Genomic DNA, 21,238 nt, shown 5'->3' with positions numbered 1-21,238 from the left:
GAGCAATACCAAATATGTGGGATAGCTGAGGCAACCAGTCAACACCAGGCTGGGGTCTCCTGGTCTGTGCTCTGATACACTCCTTGACTGAAACTATAAGGGGATATCACCCAGAGACTTGACCTTTTAGCTTGTGTCTTAAAAACAAAAATGAAATAAAACCTAACAAAAACCCTGCCCCACAACTTTCAGGACAGTCTATCTTAAATTTCTTATGAGAACTCTTTCCTTCCTCTGAAATTTGTCCATATATAGGAATCTGAAAGTATAAAAAGATACTAATCATTGATTTTTTTTTTGTAAACAAAAATGTTTAAAATAGCACTTACAGTTTTCATAAAAAATATTTAAATAATAACACTAAAGATTTAAATGAAAACATGTGAAAATATCTAGCAAATAGTGGGTACTGCTCAGTAAGTATTGCTTTTAAAAACAAAACAAGAGCCCTGGGAATTACAGAAGATTAAGTTTTACATTTCTTTTAAAAAACTTAAAGAAATCTATAATGTATAGGTAACTATGTAAACCAATGTAATTTAAGGCACCTATTTCAGGGTACCCATGAAGTCATAATAGTGTATTAATAATGCTAAGACATTTGCCTTTTTCATTTTCATTCTCTTATGAATTCAGTTTCTAGAGGTTATATGATATGTTGTGTGATGTTACAACAGATTGAATGAAGAAGCAAATATGAGAATCCAGCTGTTTTCTGTATATCCCAAGTATTAAAGAGATTTGCAAAAGCATAAAACAATGCCACTCTTATGACTGTTCTGGAAAATTTAGTTATTTTTAAATAGAGTATTAATATGCAGTAGTGTTTATTATTATTTTTAAAAGAATTAACAAATATTTCTAAGTTATACTTTTAATTTCTATTTTGGTAACTATAACTACATAAACAAAAGCTCTTGAGGAGCTCAGTGATTTTTAAAAGTACAAAAGGATTCTGAGATTAAAAAGTTTGAGAACTGTTGTGTTCTCAGAAAATGCCATATTTTCCATAAGAGAAAACTATAGTTGACGAGTTTATTGGAGATAGTTTGATTATTTAAGTACATGGACTTGAAACAGGTTTTAAAAATCCTTAAAAGTTAAGCCTAACAAAAATATAGATATGCATGTACACACACACACACACACACACACACACACACGTGCATGCATGCATGTAGGGATTAAGTGGAATGAGTTGTTAGGGATAGATTATGTAGAAGTAGAAAATTTAAAAAGTAAATTCTTTTAGATGAAGAAATATGAATAACTTATCTACACACTGAAAAGATGTTTTGGAAGATTTATGGTTAAATGAAAGATCACTGAATTAGGAATGAAGAGACCTGTTTTATGTTCTGTTCCTGGCTCTTAATTCTGTAAATGTATTTTTGAGTGAGTAAGCTCTTCTTCTGTTTTGGATTTGCATTTCTTCAAATGACTAGGAATAAATAATACCCACCCTGCTTTTTCTTTAATTCATTCAACAAATATTTATTGATTATTTATAGTATACTAGGCTCTATTCTAAATTATTATGGATTTAGTGATAAAATATGCAAGGCCTCTTTCAGGAAGGTAACAGTTTAATAAGAGATGCAGAGATAAACAAGTAAATATATAAGCAATTATAAATTGTGATAAGTGCTACAAAGGATCAAATAGTGTGAAATAAAAGAGAAAAATGGTACAGACCTAATTACATAGGACTGAGAGGTTAGGTTTCTCTGAGGCAGCAATGTTTAAACTGAGACCAGATACATGAGAAGTAGCAAAGGGAATAGTTTTCAGCAAAGAGAACTGTTTGTGCAAAGGCCTGAGGTGTGCCTAAAGTATGGTGAAATGAACGTAAAACAAAATGGAGTTGGAGAAGTAGGTTATGCAGAGCCTTATATGCCATAGAAAGAAGCCTTCAGTTTAGATGTGTAAATGGCTCAAATGTGCTCCAGGCTGAGAGTGTGTCAGGGATTATTGGGCCAGAGTAGGATGTTAGTGAATACAACTTAAATACATTAAGATGCTTGTGGAGAAGGAGCATCATTTCTCATGATTGTTCCTGTTTGATATTCTCAGGGACAGACCAATAATTGAGAGAGTGATTTTTAATTCAGTATTAAAATACTTAGGTTCTAACTACTGATAATTTGTTCAAAAAAGTTTATTTTTGGGGGATCCCTGGGTGGCTCAGTGGTTTAGCACCTGCCTTCGGCCTGGAGTGTGATCCTGGAGTCCCGGGATCAAGACCCACATCGGGCTCCCTGCATGGAGCCTGCTTCTCCCTCTGCCTGTGTCTCTGCCTCTCTCTCTCTCTGTGTTTCTCATGAATAAATAAATAAAATCTTTAAAAAAGTTTTTTCTTTTTGATTAGGATCTTTAACTTACATAGTTATTTAATATGTGTTTTCAGTATCAGATTCTTTTACCAATTACATCTCTGTTTATTTCAGTGCTCTTCTTTTTAATGAAGTAAAATATATTACCACCCTGGAAGACCTGCAGAACATAGAAAATGCTCTGAAAGGAAAAGCCAACATTGCATTCTCCTACGTAAGAGCCATTGGAACACCAGGTATTTAACTTTTCTCTTAATCTTTGTTGTGCCTCAGCACTTGTCTCAGTATGTTGCAGGACTTAAAATAGCATCCATACCAATATGTTTTTTTTCTTTAAGCAAGCAGCATAGTATACTGATTGAACAAAAACCCTGGAGCCAGACTGCCTAGGTTAGACACCCTGCCCCTATGACTTACAATATGACCTTGTGCAACTTATGGAACTTTAGTTTCCTAATCAGTAAGATTGGTAAAAATAACTATGCCTACCTCTTAGTGTTACCGTGAGGACCAAATGAATTCAAATAATTAAAATAGTTCCCGACATATAGGAGTGTCCTGTGTCATACTATTTTTATTTCCTTATGGTCCTCATGGTACCATAGTAAGGTAGTTGGATATTACTAGTCTGTATTTGATGGTGGAGATACAGATTAGGGTTATAAATTTGGGTGATAAAGCTGTGAGACCAGAAGAGATGACAAAGGAAGTGATGTTAGATGGGAAAGAGAAGACTGAACTGTTCAGATCCATCAACATTTACAGGTTACTGAAGTTAGATGGAACCAAAAAAGAGACAGAAGGAATGGACTGTGTGGTAGGGATGTCCCGCAAGTCAAATGAAGATAGGGTTTTAAGGAAGAGTTAGGAACAGTTGTGTCAAATGATACTGAAAGGTTAATGAAGATAAGAGCTGCCACTTGGCCTCATTATACTTAGCACTATGGAATTTATTGCTGACCTTGACAAGCACAGTTTCTGTAGAGTGGTGGGGTAAATGCCTGATAGGGGTACAAGAGAATAGAGAGCGACTAGAGACTGTAAATATGGAGATTCATTAGAGAAACTTTTGCTATTAAGGGAAGGAGAAAATGGGGCAGTGGCTGGAAGAGTATGTGGGTCAAGTGAAGAATTTCTTTCTTTTTTTTTTTTAAAGATTTTATTTATTCATGAAAGACACACAGAATGAGAGGCAGAGACATAGTCAGAGGGAGAAACAGGTTCCTCATGCGGAGTCCAGTGCGGGACTTGATTCCAGGACCCCAGGGTCATGACCTGAGCCAAAGGCAGACGCTCAACCACTAAGCTACCCAGGCACCTCAAGTGAAGAATTTCTTAAGAAGCATATTTGTATGTTGACAAGAAAGATCCAGTAGAAAGCGGAAACTACAGCATGGAGGAAAAAGCGGGGAGAATTACTGGAACAATGTAGATAAGAGGGGATGGAATCTAGTGAATGAGGGAAGGTGTGGTTCTTTGGGGAACACAGAAAATTCATCTATGGTAAAAGGAGGGAAGACAAAGAATATGGACATCAGTTTTGCTAAGTGGGTAGATAAATATGCTTGTGGGAGTTTTTTTGGTTTTGCTTTTTTAATTGGCTATGTTTTCTCAGTGAAATAAAAATAAAATCAGCTTGAGGAAAGAAGAGATGAAACAGTTGTTTTAGGAGGCCTGAAAATAAAGAATGGTTGCGGCGTCTGGGTGGCTCAGTCCAGTTAAGCATCTGACCATTGATTTCAGCTCAGGTTTATGATCCCAGTGTGCTGAGATTGAGCCCCGTGTAGGGCTCTGCAATCAGTGGGGAGTCTGCTTAAGATTCTTTCTCCCCTTCTGCCCCTCCCCCAACTTGTATTCTCTAAAATAAGTAAATAAAATCTTAAAAGAGAATGGTTGCCAGGCAACAATAATAGTTGATATCAGTAATTTAAAGTGAGATCATGAGGCATCTGAGTGACCCAGTATGTTAAGTGTCAGACCCTAGATTTTGGTTCAGATCATGATCTCAGGGTTGTAGAATCGTGCTTGGCATAGGTGCAGAGTCTTCTTGAGATCCTCTCCCTCTGCTCCTTCCTCCTCTGTTCACATGTGCACTCTCTCTATCTCTCTCAAATAAATAAATAGAAAATAAAGTGAGATCATTAGTGTGGTGATGCTAACAGGTTTTTGTTTTTGTTATTTTTTTCCCCTCCAGCCACATTTACTTTTATGAGTGTAAGTACAGAATAAGCAGAATATCTGATTTAACATGGATTGTGTTTTAGCCAGACAGGCAGGGAAGTGATTATAAAGACTAACTGGAATGTAAGCTGGGTTAAGACGGAGGAGAAAATTTGAAGGAAGGAAGGACTATGAAAATGATAGGACCATAGTTCCTGGAGGATTATGTGCTAGACACAGTGACCTGGAGATGGAGGGGTGTGTGTGTTTATGGAAGGAGGGGGTTGGGGGGATGCTAGACATTGAGATTTTGGAGGGGTTTGCAAGTGATTGGTAATGACAAGGCTTGGTGTGGGACCACAGCAGCGATTGTTTAGACTTGAAGAGAGATCACTGGAGTCTCTAGAGAGGACCAAAGACTGAGAGGCTAGGATTTGCAAGTATCACCTATGGAGATAATAAAATCATGAAGGATTATGAGGTAGCAGTATTGGAGAGAATGACAGTGTGACAAAAGCTAAATTTCTTTGTGGAATGAGAAGGATTGTTTTTGGCTGAGGTGGTTGATGACCCTAAGTCAGAATGGTAAGTGGGATACTGTGATGAAACTCTTGTGGTAGAAGATCCAGTCAGGGAGGGGAAGGTGACTGTCTCCAAATGGCAGTGAGGAGAAAAGGGAAAATAAAATGGAAAGGAAGAAATACTTCAAGTAAAGACTTTGAGAAAATTTCCCAGAACTGAAGAAGTTGAGCTTCCAAATTAAGAGGGCTTACTGAATCCCAGCATAATGGGGGAACTTAGAGCCACATCAAAGCATCTCAGTTTGCAATTTCAGCATAGTGGGAACAAACACTGTTCTAAAATCTTACAGAAAGAGTATACAGTTAAAGGATCAAGAATCAGAGTCACATTGGACTTCTCAGTTGCAGTCCTAGAAAATGAAGAAAATGGAACAATGCTTTGAAGATTCTCAGAGGGAAATGACTTGAACATAGAATTCAATATGCAGACAACTATAACAACTATAGTTAGTTACAATAGAGAATAAAGACACTTTCAGAAGTATAGGATTGCAGAACATGTGTATTTCATATATCCTCTCATAAGAAGGTGCTAGAAAATGGGAGCAAATCAGTCAAGAAGATGTGGGTGGCAACAGGCCAAAGGACCCAACACAAGAGAAAAGAGTAAGAGAGTCCCTAGGATGATGATGATGACGTGGGTAGCGAGTGCCCAGGATAAAAGTTGTTTATCGGGTCATGTTGCGGTTGTCCATACTGCAGCAAGTCCATAGGCTCTGCAGGAAGGTTTCCAAGAAGGGGGAGCTAATAATGTGCCTGATCTGTTTGAAGTATGGAGAGCGTTAGCCAGTAGTGGAAGAATTTAGAAATAAATTAGAAATAAGTTTAAACAGTAATTAAAAAGTTATAACTGGTGAAAAAAAAAGAAAGTTGCTCAAAAAAGGAGAAATACTCATTTTGTACTGTATGGCTCACTTGTAAATAGTATTTACTGAGTTATAACAATCTCAATGCAGATAATTGTAATAAAAATCAACTATTGGGATTATTGAGGGGATAGAAGTGTGTATGTTTGTGAGGTGAGGTTTTGGGAAAGAGCTAAATTCTCATCTGCCATAGTGGGGCATCAATAGATATATTAATTATACCTTTAAAAATCTGGAAATAGGGGCACCTGGGTGGCTCAGTCAGTTAAGCATCTGCCTTCAGCTCAGGTCATGATCCCAGGCGGGGAGCCTGCTTCTCCCTCTGCCCTTCCCTACTGCTTGTTTTCTCTTTCTCTCTCTAATAAATAAAATCTTTAAAAAAAATCAGGAAAAAAGAGTGTAAGAATGTCAATAGATAATATCAAAGGAAGGCAAATACCAAAAGAAACAGTAAAAGAATTGAAAGCAGCTGTCCCTTGGGAATTGGAAATGGGGGAGAAATTGTTGTTTTTCTCAATATGTTTTGTAGAATGGTTTTTTTTAAAGCTATGTATAAGACTAAATTTGATTAAAAGAAAACCAAGCCACAAACAATAAGCAGGCATATACATATATAAAATATAGTAAAAAAATTGGAAGGTGGATGCATAATTTCTCCCCTGCTATGAGGAGGAAACCCTCACAGATTTATTATATGTTATATCCTCAAGTATAACTCATTTCTATTTCCTCTTAGCTCTTCTCTTTCTTTGAATGGTATAGACTTTTCATAATTTCTTTAACTGCCTGCATTTCCCCAGATGGGATCCCTACAAGGAATTTTTCTTTATAATAGAGGCTGAAAGGATGTAGGGCAATATTCAAAAGAGAGTCACACACATTAACTCCATGTGTCTCCCAACTCTCTTATCTCTTCTTCAGAGCACAGAGCAGTCATGGAAGCTGCTTTTGTGTATGGGACCACATACCAGTTTGTCCTAACCACGGAAACTGCCCTTTTGGAAAGTATTGGGTATGTACAAGAGGCATATATGTCAACGATTCTAAGTTTGCTTCTGTCACATGACTCCTTCAACATCTCCATCAGACTCTCACATCATGGAGTTACCTGAGAGGAATTGTAAGCAGATGTGAATATATCAATGAAACTGGAAATCCCCTTTGTTATTGTCTGCCATTCTACAGTCTGAAAATGAATTTACACGTACAGAGGTGACATTAGGCTAAAGTGAACAAAAACAATATGGAGAAGCCACAGTATGTGATCCCATGAGTGGCCCAAGTGTATTTTAGGAATAGATCTCTCATAGTGATCCATTAGGGGATAAAATAACAGCTTTCATAACTAGACTACAGAAGTTCTTTCTGAGAGTTCTGTAGGTTACTTTGTTGGAATAATCTTAAATATATCAAAGTACAGAGAAGGATGTTTTAAATGTTTATTTTTCTTGTCTAGTTTCTAGCTTACAATTTTAGGTAGAGGCCTTCTTTTGACTTTTTGCCTGGGAAGCCTAGGGTTAAAGTTTTTCTTTCCGTTAGCATTTATAAAGGCAGGGAATACCATTTTATTTTAAAGACTTTGCCTCAAAATGCTCTTCAGGAAAATTAATACAAAGCAATGCAAAATAGTGATTGTGACCTTTTTATACCATGCAAGAGTGTTTAATGAGCCCTCCCGCTGCCCTCTTGGAAAACAATGACTATTTGATATACCACACACAATTAATTAAATCCCAGACCTTTTACAACTCTGTATATGTAGAAGTTGGTGCATAGAAAACTGATAAAGTGAAATGATTTTTTGGGAGGAGTGGGTAGGCAGAGAATAAAGTTGTAAAGAGAAGTTATGTTTTTACTGCTCTATATAACATTAGCCAGCATTCCTTTTTTCATTAGACTCTTCTGATTGAAGTGTTATTCTGCTGATTACCTCATTAATGAATTAGATAAAACTTTGATGCATGATTACTGTTTGTATAAAAATTAATATTTTTAACAGTTTGAGACTTATGCTGACAATACCACAAAGCTTTGCCATAAGTCACTTGAGTCTCAAGATGCAATTAGCAGTGGTTTAGCCAGCTACTTTGCTACTCCCAGTGTTGACTGCCAGTTCCCCATCCCAGAATGGTGGAAGCCTTGTTATTCTCATCTCATGGGGATTCTTTTTTTGTTTGTTTGTTTCCCCCTCTTTTTAAAATGAGAATTTTTAAATGTCTAGTTACTCTCCTTTTTGGTGTACCTTTGAGTATTTGATACATTGGAGATGTTTCAGTACTCATTTATTTATGGATGGCAAGATAGTGAGGAGTTAGACCTAGACCTGATATGACAGGGAGGGAGTGTGGATTCAGACTACAGTAGTCCTATGGCATGACTTCTGGATGAAGTAGTTGGCTATAACTTTGGGTTCACTCCTAAAGGAGAAGAGGTGAATGCATTTTTTCATTTGTTCATTCTTTTATTCAATAAATATTTATTGAATGCCCTGTATGTACTAGACACTATTCCAATTGCTGGAGCTGTAGCACTAGATAAGTCTAGTATACTAATCATTACATCATGGTGGGCCTGAATTTGTTTGAAGTTCTATGTTGGTTAAGGACGGTGAATATGATAAGTATTAGTATAAGAGGTGGCATGCCATGAGGACACCAGTGCTTTCTGTTACATCTCCCTTCTAAAGAATCTGTGTATAGACCAGGATGTTACCCCCTCACCCCGTATATATTACCGTCAGTTAGATCAGAGGTGGCCACCTGATGTAGGGTCAACCAGCCCATTGGCTTACCTGAGCAGATGAATTCCCCTCTCTCAGGAACTTGGAATTGGTCATGGAAAAATAGGATTATATAGTGTTTTGTCTCTCTTGCTCATAGGAATGTTTTGGCCATGTAGAAGTAAAGCAGAGAATCATCTTAATAAAGAGAGTTAGGAGCTGAAAAGTATTAACAACAATGATGGTCCCTTGAACTCTTGTGTTCAGATCTATACATTTATTCTCTGATTTAGTTACTTGAATTTTTCTCATGTTCTGTGATATGTACTTCCACACTTCAGTAAGCACCCCTCTCACATTTTTGGTTTCTTTTACCTATACCAATGATCTCTGATTAAATAGCTTTCCAAAATTACTTTATTATTTCAGAGTTTATGGTATGAGGTTCAACCTCAGCTGAGTTCTCTTGCTTTCAATAAATGTGACTATTTAGGACTCTCCTTAAAAAGTTACATACTTTGATTAGGTCTTGGCTATATAGTTCTTTGTCTGAAGTACCCATTTGTTTTATCTTCTTGGAGAAGTCATTTTCTCCTTTACTGTTTTTAATCTCTGTGCTCTTCCCTTCCCTTTCCTTTTTCCTCTCTGACTTGAGGCAGAATGAAATATTTGTTTCTCCTAGTACTTTTCATTTTATAGCACTTACAAACTACATTTAAAAAAAAAAAAACAACTAAACTCCTCTCGCTTAATCTAAGCGCCTTGAGGATTTGAATCATCTGATTCATCTAAGGCTTTTATATTTTGTACAGGGCCTAACCCGAGTAGGCTTTAAGTAATCTTTGATTGTTTCTTTAGTCATTAAATCTAATAGAAAGTAGTTTGTAATTAAATTTGAAATCAGCGAACCTTAGATCTCAGTTTAAGCGTGTATCAAGAATTAAAATAACATTTTAAAAATAAAAATTTGCAGTGTTTTGCCAAGCCCTGCTAATGCCATATGGAGATTTTTAAATTGCTATTTTAATTTTGGCAAACCTTACTCACCCACTATAAGTTTACCTTTGAATTCTCATATTGGAGGGATGCCAGAACTCAAATTATAAGGCATATTTGCTGAGTTTTGTAATATTTCAGATACAAACTCACAAACTCCCACAAACTGTCACATGGTTTCTATCTTAAGGCATATTTTGGCTGAAGTTTATTCAAAACAGATTTGGGTTTAAATTAAACCTAGAAAATTTGTGTTACAAGGCTTTATTTAGCATAGCTCTAGAAAAGCAACTATATTCGAAGATAATCTCCTTGTCCTCAAGGTGACAGTCTTTTATTTAAAAAACAATTTATGTGGAGCTGTTACCTAATTTAGAAGCTATCACATCAAAAAGTTTAGGGAAAAAATTGCTTATACAACTGTAAAACTATTTGTATCTTTTTTACTTAAGTCCATTTTATTTTGTTTTATTGCTTTAGATTTTTACTGAAACTAATTCAAAAGCATGAGATTTAAAGATTTTTGGCACTATGTCTTTCTGGATGGTAGAAAGATAACACATTGAATTTCTTCAAGTGAATTTCTCCCTAATTTCTAATTTGTAGCAATGAGGATATAGAAAATGCACATCTCTACTTTTTTCATTGTAAACAAGTCTTGGATTTGACTCTGCAATGTAGAAGAACACTGATGGAACAGCCACTGACTACATTGAATATTCATCAATTTATTAAGACAATGGAAGCACCTCTGCTGGTATGTTTAATTCAAGAACATTCCTTGAATTAGTTTGATCTCCCATTTCAGCATAGAGCCCTGAGAGAGAGAGAGAGAGAGAGAGAGAGAGAGAGAGAGAGAGAGAGATGTGCTCACTGTTCAGTTCACCACTCTCAGTACTCTCCAGTCATTTCTTTTTTCCCCAGTACCAAAATATTAAGAATTCTCAGGATTTTTGGGCATCTGGGTGGCTCAGTCAGTTAAGCGTCTGACTCTAATGCCCATCACCCAAATTACCCCATCCCTCCACCCACCTCCCCTTCAGCAGCCCTCGGTTTGTTTCTCAGTTAAGAGTCAGTCTCTCATGGTTTGTCTCCCCCTACGATCTCAGGGTTGTGGGATTGAGTCCTGGGTCAGGCTCAGGCTGAGGGTAGAGCCTGCTTGGGATTCTCTCTCCCTCTGTTTGTTTGCCTCACTCCCTCATCCTGCACTGCCTCACTCAAGTGCTGTCTCTCTCTCTCTAAAAAAACAAAAACAAAAACAAACCAACCAAACAAAAAACCCACAAAGAATTATCAGGATTTTGTCTACTCACCAGTACTGCTTTTACCATGAGGGGCAGCAGTAGAACTCATCCCAAGCTTTACTAAAAATCTTCAGTTCCTTTTTTGGCTGCTGCTTTCTGGCTTGAAGTTGTGTCCCTTTCCTAAAGTTTCTGCTCATTAATTTTGTTTAGCTTTGTTTTAAAACTATTGTTTGTTTTTTAAGATAATGAGGAGGGCAATATCTCTGATATTATTTCATTGTACATATTTATTAGGAATTATGTAATATTAGTTTTAAAGTTAAAAACTTTGAAGACGGGCAGCCCGAGTGGCTCAGCAGTTTGGCACCGCCTTCCGCCCAGGGTGTGATCCTGGAGACCCGGGATCGAGTCCCACGTGAGGCTTCCCTCCATGGAGCCTGCTTCTCCCTCTGCCTGTGTCTGTGCCTCTCTCTCTCTCTGTGTCTCTCATGAATAAATAAATAAAAATCTTAAAAAATAAGCAAAAAAAAAAACAAAACTTTGAAGACTTCATAATGACTTGATATTCAATTAACTGTGGCTTCCTTGGAAAGTAGAATATCCTGTATACCATTTATATTGTAACTATGCCAATGGCAGCCCCTGAAACATACGTTTTTAAATTTTATTTATTTATTTATTTATTTATTTATTTATTTATTTATTTATTTATTTATTTTAAAGATTTTATTTTATTTATTCAGGAGAGAGAACACACAGAGAGGCAGAGTATGTCATTAATTTCAGATGTAGTTGTCAGTAATTCAATTAGTTGCATGTAACAGCCAGTGCTCATCACATCACATGCCCCCTTAATGCCCATCACCCAGTTACCCCATCCCTCCACCCACCTCCCCTTCAGCAGCCCTCGGTTTGTTTCTCAGTTAAGAGTCAGTCTCTCATGGTTTGTCTCCCTCTCTGATTTATTCCCATTCAGTTTTCCCCATATAGTTCTCTGCACTATTTCTTATATTCCACATGTGAGTGAGACCATATGATAATTCTCTTTCTCTTATAAACTTTATTTCACTTAGCATAATATGTACATTTTAGAAACAAGGTGAATGGTACTCCTAGAACTGTACAATGTAGGGTGACCGTGCTCTAAGCCACTGTTCACCCAAAAGGAATATTAATTTAGCAGTCCAAATTCCTTCTACATTGGAATTTGTTTCAACACTGTATAAAATGCTGCATCAGCAAATTATTAACTAAGCGTCTTATTTTCTTTAGACAACTGGAGAACTGACATGTAGAATTCAGGTAGAGAGGTTCCAGGATCCTGGCTAGACACAGGGGTATAGGGTGGAGCCAAGAAAGATCTGAAAGGCAGAACTGAAGATCAGTTCCAGATTTGAAAGCCAGGCTGAAAATCTAAACCTTGGTGTCAGCCTAGAAAGGCCTGGCAGTCCAAAAACACAGGTTAATGGATTTATCCATATCAGAATAGAGTAAATGAATGCAAAGAACAGAAAAGGGAGGCAAGCCTTGATGAAAAGTTCTCTGAGGCTCTTGGTGGGATAGCTAAGACCTACCCTTTCGGGAATGGGGAGATGATAAAAGGTTCTGAGCCAGTTTGGTCACTTTTATATTTTGGTGCTTTAAACATTTGGCTGCATCAGTATTTGGGGTTGTTTTTGTTCCTGAAGAATTCAGTGGGGATTAAAAAACAAAGTAAGGCCAACCATCATGATAGAAAACATCTCTTAGAACAAGATTTGATTTTCCTGGCTTATGCCTTTAGATGGTATAGTAAGCTAGAAGTGGATAGAGACATCCTGAAAGTTAGTACCTAAGTTTAATCACCTCTTACAAGGTAAGTTTAATTACCTCATACAAGTTTTTACCTACAACTTAGTCATAGTTTACTTTGGGTTAGTATTTCTTACTCTGTTCTTATTATCTCACAGCCCCACTGATGTTCATCTACTCTCACATTGCTCTTAACCATTCCTTCTTTATTGTCTTCCACATCAATCTATATATTTTTTAAGTGAGTTTCAGTCTTGAATTGGTTAGATGACATTCTGACAGGTATGGAATTATTCTAGATGCATTCTTAAGGTTTCCAACAATGAAAACATATGGGAAGATGATTCGGTTATTGTCCTATTGGCTAATAGCAAGGATATTTTGGATGCTGATGGTTTTCCTTATATGGGTTCAGTTTATTCTGGTAGAGGGAAAGTCTTGTTTGAATACCAAGAAGACTCCTCAAGTGCAAATATCTGATAAAATGTTTAAAAATAGATAAATATATAATTTATCTGAAAAGATTTTTGTACATGAGATAGCTCTCTGTCTCAGATTCAAGACAGTTGAATTAAATTAAACCTACTGTTTTCTATAAGTAATTAGAAGGATGCCATTATAGTTTATTCATTTAGCTCCTATTATTCTTTGAGGACTCATGTGGCAGTGTACGATATTATGTACCAGAGTGTTGGCTCCTTACATTATTGCCTCATTTCCTTTTTTTTTTATTGTGGCAAAAATACATAACATAAATTTACCCTCTTAATTTGTAAATTATAATATAGTATTGTTAACCATGCACATTGTTGTACAACAAATCTCTGAAACTTTTTCATCTTGAGTGACTGAAACTCTATATCCATTGAGAAACAGCTCCCCATTTCCCCATCTCTCAAGCTCTGGCAATTATTCTACTTTCTGTTTTTATGAATTTGATTGTTTTAGAGACCTCTTATAAATGGAATCAGGCAGTATTTGTCTATTCGTAATTGGCTTATTTCACTTAACATAATATCCTCAGGGTTCATCCATGTTGTAGTATTTGTCAGGATGACTTTCTTTTTTTATGTGGTAAATATGTGCATTTAAAAAAAGATTTTATTTATTTATTCATGAGAGATGAGAGAAAGAAAGACAGAGACACAGGTAGGGAGGAGAAGGCAGAGGGAGAAGCAGGCTCCTTGCAGGAAGCCAGATGTGGGACTCGATCCTGGGTCATGCCCTGGGCTGAAGGCGGCGCTAAACCGCTGAGCCACCCAGGCTGCCCAAATTGTGCATTTTTAAAAAGGTTTTATTTAAAAATAGTTGGTTAGGGCAGTTCCGGTGGTGCAGTGGTTTAGCGCCGCCTGCAGCCTGGGGTGTGATCCTGGCGATCCGGGATCGAGTTCCACGTCGGGCTCCCTGCATGGAGCCTGCTTCTCCCTCTGCCTGTGTCTCTGCCTCTCTCTTTCTCTCTTTCTCTCTCAATAAATAAATAAAAAATCTTAAAAAATAGTTAAAAAAATAGTTGGTTAACATACAGTGTAATATTAATTTCTGGTGTATAATATAATGATTCAGCACTTCCATATATCACCCCATGCTCATCACAAGTGCCCTTTTTAATTCCTATTGCCTGTTTAACCCATCCCCCCACCTACCTCCCTTCTGGAGTATTACTTTCTTTTTGAGACCATATAATATTCCATTATATATGTGTGTGTGTGTGTGTATAGTTATACATATATACATATGTGTATATGTATATAGTTGTATATACGTGCATATGTATGTATATACATATATATAGTTATATATATGTGTGTGTATAACATTTTATTTATCCATTAATCCATTGTTAAGTATTTAGGTTGCTTCCATATCTTGGCCATTGTGAATAATGCTTCAGTGAAGATGGGTTTGCAAATATCTCTTTGAGATCCTGATTTTAATTCTTTTGGATATATATATATATATACACACACACACAGAAATTAACTTGTCGGATCACATGGTAGTTCTGTTTTTAAGTTTTTGAGGAACCTTCATACTGTTTTCTATAGCAGCTACATCATTTTACATGCCCACAAACAGTGTGCAAGAGTTTTTAATCTCTTTATATCCTTGCCAGTACTTGTTATTTGTGTCATTATTATTGTTTTGATATTAGTCATCTGAATGATTTCGATAATGCTGTTGTGTTTTTGCTTTGCATATCCCTGATGATCAGTTAAGTTTTTCATATATTTGTTGCCCATTTGTATATCTTCTTTACAGAAATATCTATTCCAGTCCTTTGCCCTTTTTTATTTTTGTTGTTAAGTTTTAGTTGTTCCTTAATCTAGATATTAACCCGTTATCTGACACATGATTTGCAGTATTTTCTCTCATTTCATACATTGCTTTTTCACTCTGTTGATTTCTTCCCACAGTGCAGACATGTTTAAGTTTGATGTAGTTCCATTTGTCTATTTTTGTTTTTGTTGTCTGTGCCTGTGGTGTGATTTCCAAGAAATCATTTACATTCCAATATCATGAAGGTTTTCCCCTATGTTTTTTTCTAGGAGTTTTATAGTTTCATTTAGGTCACTATTCCATTTTGAGTTATTTTTGTATTTGATGTAAGATGAAAATTCATCATGATTCTTTTGCATGTGGATATCTAGTTTTCCCAGCACCATTTGTTGAAAAGACACTCAATTACTCATCATTTTGTCTTGGTGCCCTTGTCAAAGATCATTTGACCACATATGCGAGAGCTTATTTCTGGGCTCTCTGTTCTCTTCTCTTGGTCTGTGTCTGTATTTTTGCCAGTATTGCACTATTCTGTTGCTGTACGTTTTGAAATCAGGAGTTGTGAGGCCACCAGACTTATTTTTTCTCAAGTTGTATTGACTATTTGGTGTCCCTGAGACTCCATATGAATTTTAGGATTTTTTTTTTGTATTTCTGCAAAAAATCCCATTGGGATTTTGATAGGGATTGCGTTGAATTTGTAGATAACTTTAGATAATATGGACATTTTAGTAGTATCAAATCTAATCCAAGAACATGAATGGGTGTCTTCACATTTATTTGTGTCTTCTTTAATTTCTTTCAGCAATATTTTGTAGTTTTCAACGTATAAGTCTTTTTCTTTCTTGGTTAAGCTTATTCCTAAATATTTTATTCTTTTTGATGCTATTATAAAATGGGATTATTTTCTTAGTTTCCTTTTTGGATAGTTTCTTGTTAGTCATAAAAACACCACTGATTTTTTTTTAATTTATTTTTTTTATTGGTGTTCAGTTTGCCAACATATAGAATAACACCCAGTGCTCATCCCACCAAGTGCCCCCCTCAGTGCCCGTCACCCAGTCACCCCCACCCCCACCCACCTCCCCTTCACCAACCCTAGTTCGTTTCCCAGAGTTAGGAGTCTCTCATGTTCTGTTTCTCTTTCTGATATTTCCCACTCATTTTTTCTCCTTTCCCCTTTATTCCCTTTCACTATTTTTTATATTCCCCAAATGAATGAGACCATATAATGTTTGTCCTCCTCTGATTGACTTATTTCACTCAGCATAATACCCTCCAGTTCCATCCAGTTGAAGCAAATGGTGGGTATTCGTCGTTTCTAATGGCTGAGTAACATTCCATTGTATACATAAACCACATCTTCTTTATCCATTCATCTTTCGATGGACACCAAGGCTCCTTCCACAGTTTGGCTATTGTGGACCTTGCTGCTATAAACATCGGGGTGCAGGTGTCCCGGTGTTTCATTGCATCTGTATCTTTGGGGTAAATCCCCAGCAGTGCAATTGCTGGGTCATAGGGCAGATCTACTTTTAACTCTTTGAGGAACCTCCACACAGTTTTCCAGAGTGGCTGCACCAGTTCACATTCCCACCAACAGTGTAAGAGGCTTCCCCTTTCTCCGCATCCTCTCCAACATTTGTGGTTTCCTGCCTTGTTAATTTTCCCCATTCTCACTGGTGTGAGGTGGTATCTCATTGTGGTTTTGATTTGTATTTCCCTGATGGCAAGTGATGCGGAGCATTTTTTCATGTGCTTGTTGGCCATGTCTATGTCTTTCTCTGAGAGATTTTTCTTCATGTCTTTTGCCCATTTCATGATTGGATTGTTTGTTTCTTTGGTGTTGAGTTTAATAAGTTCTTTATAGATCTTGGAAACTAGCCCTTTATCTGATACGTCATTTGCAAATATCTTCTCCCATTCTGTAGGTTGTTTTTTAGTTTTGTTGACTGTATCTTTTGCTGTGCAAAAGCTTCTTATCTTGATGAAGTCCCAATAGTGCATTTTTGCTTTTGTTTCTCTTGCCTTTGTGGATGTATCTTGCAAGAAGTTACTGTGGCCAAATTCAAAAAGGGTATTGCCTGTGTTCTCCTCTAGGATTTTGATGGAATCTTGTCTCACATTTAGATCTTTCATCCATTGTGAGTTTATCTTTGTGTATGGTGCAAGAGAGTGGTCTGGTTTCATTCTTCTGCATGTGGATGTCCAATTTTCCCAGCACAATTTATTGAAGAGACGGACTGTCTTTTTTCCAGTGGATAGTCTTTCCTACTTTGTCGAATATTAGTTGACCATAAAGTTGAGGGTCCACTTCTGTATTCTCTATTCTGTTCCATTGATCTATGTGTCTGTTTTTGTGCCAGTATCACACTGTCTTGATGACCGCAGCTTTGTAGTATAACCTGAAATCTGGCACTGTGAACACAACTGATTTTTCAATGTTGATTTTGCATACTGCAACTTTGTTGAATTCATTCATTAATACGGTAACTTTTGTGGAATCTTTTTTTTTAAAGATTTTATTTATTCATGAGAGACAGAGAGAGGCAGATTCATAGGCAGAGGGTTAAGGAGGCTCCCATTAGGGAGCCTGATGTGGGGCTCGTTCCCAGGACCCCAGGATCACGCCCTGAGCTGAAGGCAAATGCTCATCCACTGAGCCACCCAGGCACCCTTTTTTATGGAATCTTTAGGATTTTCTACATATAAGGTCATGTCATCTATGAACAGAGATGATTTTCTTTTCTTTTCCAATTTATGTGCTTTTTATTTATTTTTTGCCAAGTTGTTCTGGCTGTAACTTTTAGTACTATGATCAATAGTAGTGGCAAGAGTGAGCATCCTTGATTTTTTTTCCTGATCTTAGAGGAAAGCTTTCAGTTTTTCACTATTGAGTATGACGTTAGTTGTGGCCTTTTCATATATAATATTTATTATGTTGAGGTAATTTTCTCCTATTCTTAGTTTGTTGAATGTTTTTATTGTGAAAAAGCATTGAATTTTGTCAAATACTTTTTCTTTGTCAATTGAGATGATGATGTGATTTGATTTTTGTATTTTTATATGTAGTATATTACATTGATTGATTGATTTTGAGCCATCCTTGCATCCCAGGGATAAATTCTCCTTGGTCATGGGGTTTAATTTTTTCTAATGTGCTATTGAATTCAGTTTACAAGTACTTTGCTGATGATATTTGCATCAATATTCATCCAGGATATTGATCTGTAGTTTTTTTGTGGTATTTTTGTCTGGCTTTGGTATCAGAGTAATGTTGGCCTCCTACAGTGAGTTTATAAGTGTTCCCTACTCTTCATTATTTGTGAAAAGTTTGAGAAAGATTAGCATCAGTTCTTCTTTAAATTTTTGATAGAATTCTCCAGTCAAGCCATCTGGACCTGGGTTTTTCTTTGTTGGGAGGTTTATGATTACTGATTCAATCTCCTTATTATATGTCTGTTCACATTTTCTATTTCTACATGATTCAGTCTTGGTAGGTTGTATGTGTCTGGGAATTTATCCATATCTTCTAGTTTATCTGATTTATAGGTGTACAGTAGTTCATCGCATAATGTCTGTTATAATCCTTTTTTCTGTTATAATCTGTTATATATCCGTTATAATCCTTTTTTCCTTGCATATCTTTTTTGAAAATTAATTTCTAAGTTAAATAATTTAATAGTAATTTATGAATTTTAGAAAAATATTGGTGGGGCACCTGATTGGCTCAATTGAGTGGGCATCTGACTCATTTCAGTTCAGGTCATGATCTCAGGGTTATGAGATTGAGCCCCTGTCATGCTCCATGCTCAGCTTGGAGACTGCTTGTCTTTCCTCTCTGAAATAAATAAATAAGATCTTAAAAAAAAAAATTGGTAATTCCCCCAAGGCAAGAAGGTTTTGTCACTTTTGTATATTTTATCATTTTATATACATAATCTATATTTTATATAAAATATTTAAAAGTATTTCTGTAGATATGTACAATTGCTATTTTTATGTTACTACACTATTACTTTTTTTTAACTATCAAGGACTTTTGCAATTTTATCTTTTGTCTAATAGAATGGATTATAACTTTTATGGCTATGAAACCACAAGTTTTTAGAATTATACCAGTTTGTATGTAAAGGGATAGAAACAGCACAAAATGAAAAGAATTCTTTGGATCTCCAAGTTTCCATGGGCTGGAAAAGGCTGATTAACTCATTTGCAAACACAGCACCTTTTTTGTGAACAAGAAAGAATGAGTTGGAGGGCAAAGAGCCCAGAGGCTTAACTGAACCTCAGAGAACACCTCGTATGGAGTAGGACTAAGCCATGAACAGTTAACTGGCAATGTATACCTGGATGGACTACACAATCTCTGTGCTGTAATCATTACTCTATGCCTCCTCTTTCTCTTTTCGAATAGGATTGTATGTAGTCGTTATCCCATGTCAGTTTAGTAATTGTCTGTTGAGTATGTACTAGAGACGAATAATTTGTGTTCACAAGCCTTCAGATTGAGAACAGTTCTCAAGAGGCTATATCTATGGGACTGCACTAGGAAAACTTTATCTACAGCTGGACCTGAATGTAAATGATGAGATCTTAGACTACAATGATCTCAAAGTCTGATGGGATGAGGCCTGGATGGGTTGTGAATTGTTACAGCCATTGCAAAATACACTGACTCCTCTCACTAAGACCTCTGAAGCCTCATCCAGTTAGACTTTGTATATTCCAAAAATGGCAATAACAGTATCTCCCAACCCATAAGCTCTTCTTATTGTGTGACCTTATCACTTTGCCTATCCAGGGGAGTCTGTGTCCCCTCTCCTTGAAGCTGTTTGGGTCTCTGTGATTGCCTTGACCAATAGAATAAGACTGAAGTGATGATGTGTAACTTTTGAGATTGTATGTCACAAGATGCCTTATGCTTCTCCTTTGCCTTTTTTGGTTGCTCATTCTTAAAACCCAGGTACTGTGTGTGATATGAAACTAAATCCAAGGAGAAACCTTGGTGAAGAGGAATTGAGGCCTCTAGCCCAGAGCCCTGGCTGAGCTCATACAGTCAGCATCAGCTTGCAAGCCAGTTAATGAGCCATCTTTAAAGCAGACCTTCTAAAAAATAAAAATAAAAAAAAAAATAAGACCTTCTGCCTCCTGTCGAGAGGCTCTGCTAATGTTACATCGATCAGAGATGAGCTTGCAGATATATGAACCAAATAAGTGATTTTTGTTTTTTTAAGCCATCAGGTTTTAGAGTACTTGGCTATACACACAGTGATATATGCTCAGGACACACTCTTCAAGTGATCTCATCTGTTTCTATGCCATTAGCTACATCAATTCTCAGAGCTGAACTTTGAGGTCAAATTTTTCTTTGGACTTCCTGACCCATATATCTAACTACTAATTAGATGTATCTCTCCTTAAGCTCAATATGTCCAACATCAGTGTGTTGTCCTTCTCCACCATCTGTTCTTTCTTCATTATCTTGGTTAATTTACTATCCATTCTTAGCAGAAACCTGGGAAACCATTCTCAATTCCTGCATCTCCCCACATCTAATTTTACATCTTAAATATCTTTTGAATTCTTCATTCTAACAGCCAGTGCCTTAATCAAGATTTTCACCATCTCTCATGTTCTATTTTAGTAATAGTAACTGATCCGGTCTCTATTCCTCCCCTTTTTTCCCCCACTCCCTTTGAGTTCATACTTGCCATTGCTGGCAGAGTAATATTTTTAAATATACATGTTACAATATTTCTTACAACTTCTAAATGGTTTCAGTTCATTTACAGAAGAAAGCCCCATTTTCTTAGGAGGATATAATGGCTTTTAATGATTTGCCAGATCTCCGTCTTTATTGCTTGTTCCTGTTTTTCACTTTTTAATGCTGAATTGCTGATTTTTCCAAACATGCAAAGAAGGAACCAGGTCTTCCTATTCCTTCAGGCTGTTCTACTCATTCAGTTGTAGGACTGAGGTCCCCACTTTCTTGCTGTTTGTTGTCTGGTGTTGCTCTCAGCTACTACAGACTATTCTTAGATCCTGGCCATAGGGCCTTCTTGAAGAATTGCTGCTTCCTCCTTCAGAGCCAGCAGGACAATCTCACTGTCTTATGCTATGACAGTCTTCTACAATGTAGCCTAATAAAGAGAATCTTACTGTCTTGTGCTGTACAGTCTTCTACAGTGTAACCTGATCAAGGGATTGGGATTTTTTTTTATAAATTAATTTTTATTGGTGTTCAATTTACCAATATACAGAAAAACAC

At 36.6% G+C, this 21,238-nt stretch overlaps 1 protein-coding gene across 19 annotated transcripts in view; it reads left to right on the top strand.

Annotated features, from left to right (window-relative positions):
* The window catches only part of TXNDC16 (thioredoxin domain containing 16), a 125,150-nt gene that overhangs the window by 50,878 nt on the left and 53,034 nt on the right, over positions 1-21,238 (top strand). For all 19 annotated transcript variants that reach the window (XM_072761580.1, XM_072761572.1, XM_072761585.1 and 16 more), the window contains 3 exons: positions 2,448-2,569; positions 6,862-6,952; positions 10,262-10,412. In XM_072761580.1, the coding sequence (XP_072617681.1) occupies positions 2,448-2,569; positions 6,862-6,952; positions 10,262-10,412 (364 nt within the window). The remainder of the gene's footprint in view (positions 1-2,447; positions 2,570-6,861; positions 6,953-10,261; positions 10,413-21,238) is intronic.

This window comes from Vulpes vulpes, chromosome 6 (genome assembly GCF_048418805.1).
Source record: "Vulpes vulpes isolate BD-2025 chromosome 6, VulVul3, whole genome shotgun sequence".
Lineage (NCBI taxonomy): Eukaryota > Metazoa > Chordata > Mammalia > Carnivora > Canidae > Vulpes > Vulpes vulpes.
The sequence above is the reverse complement of the archived record's forward strand: the minus strand, read 5'-3'. Positions and strand labels throughout refer to the sequence as shown.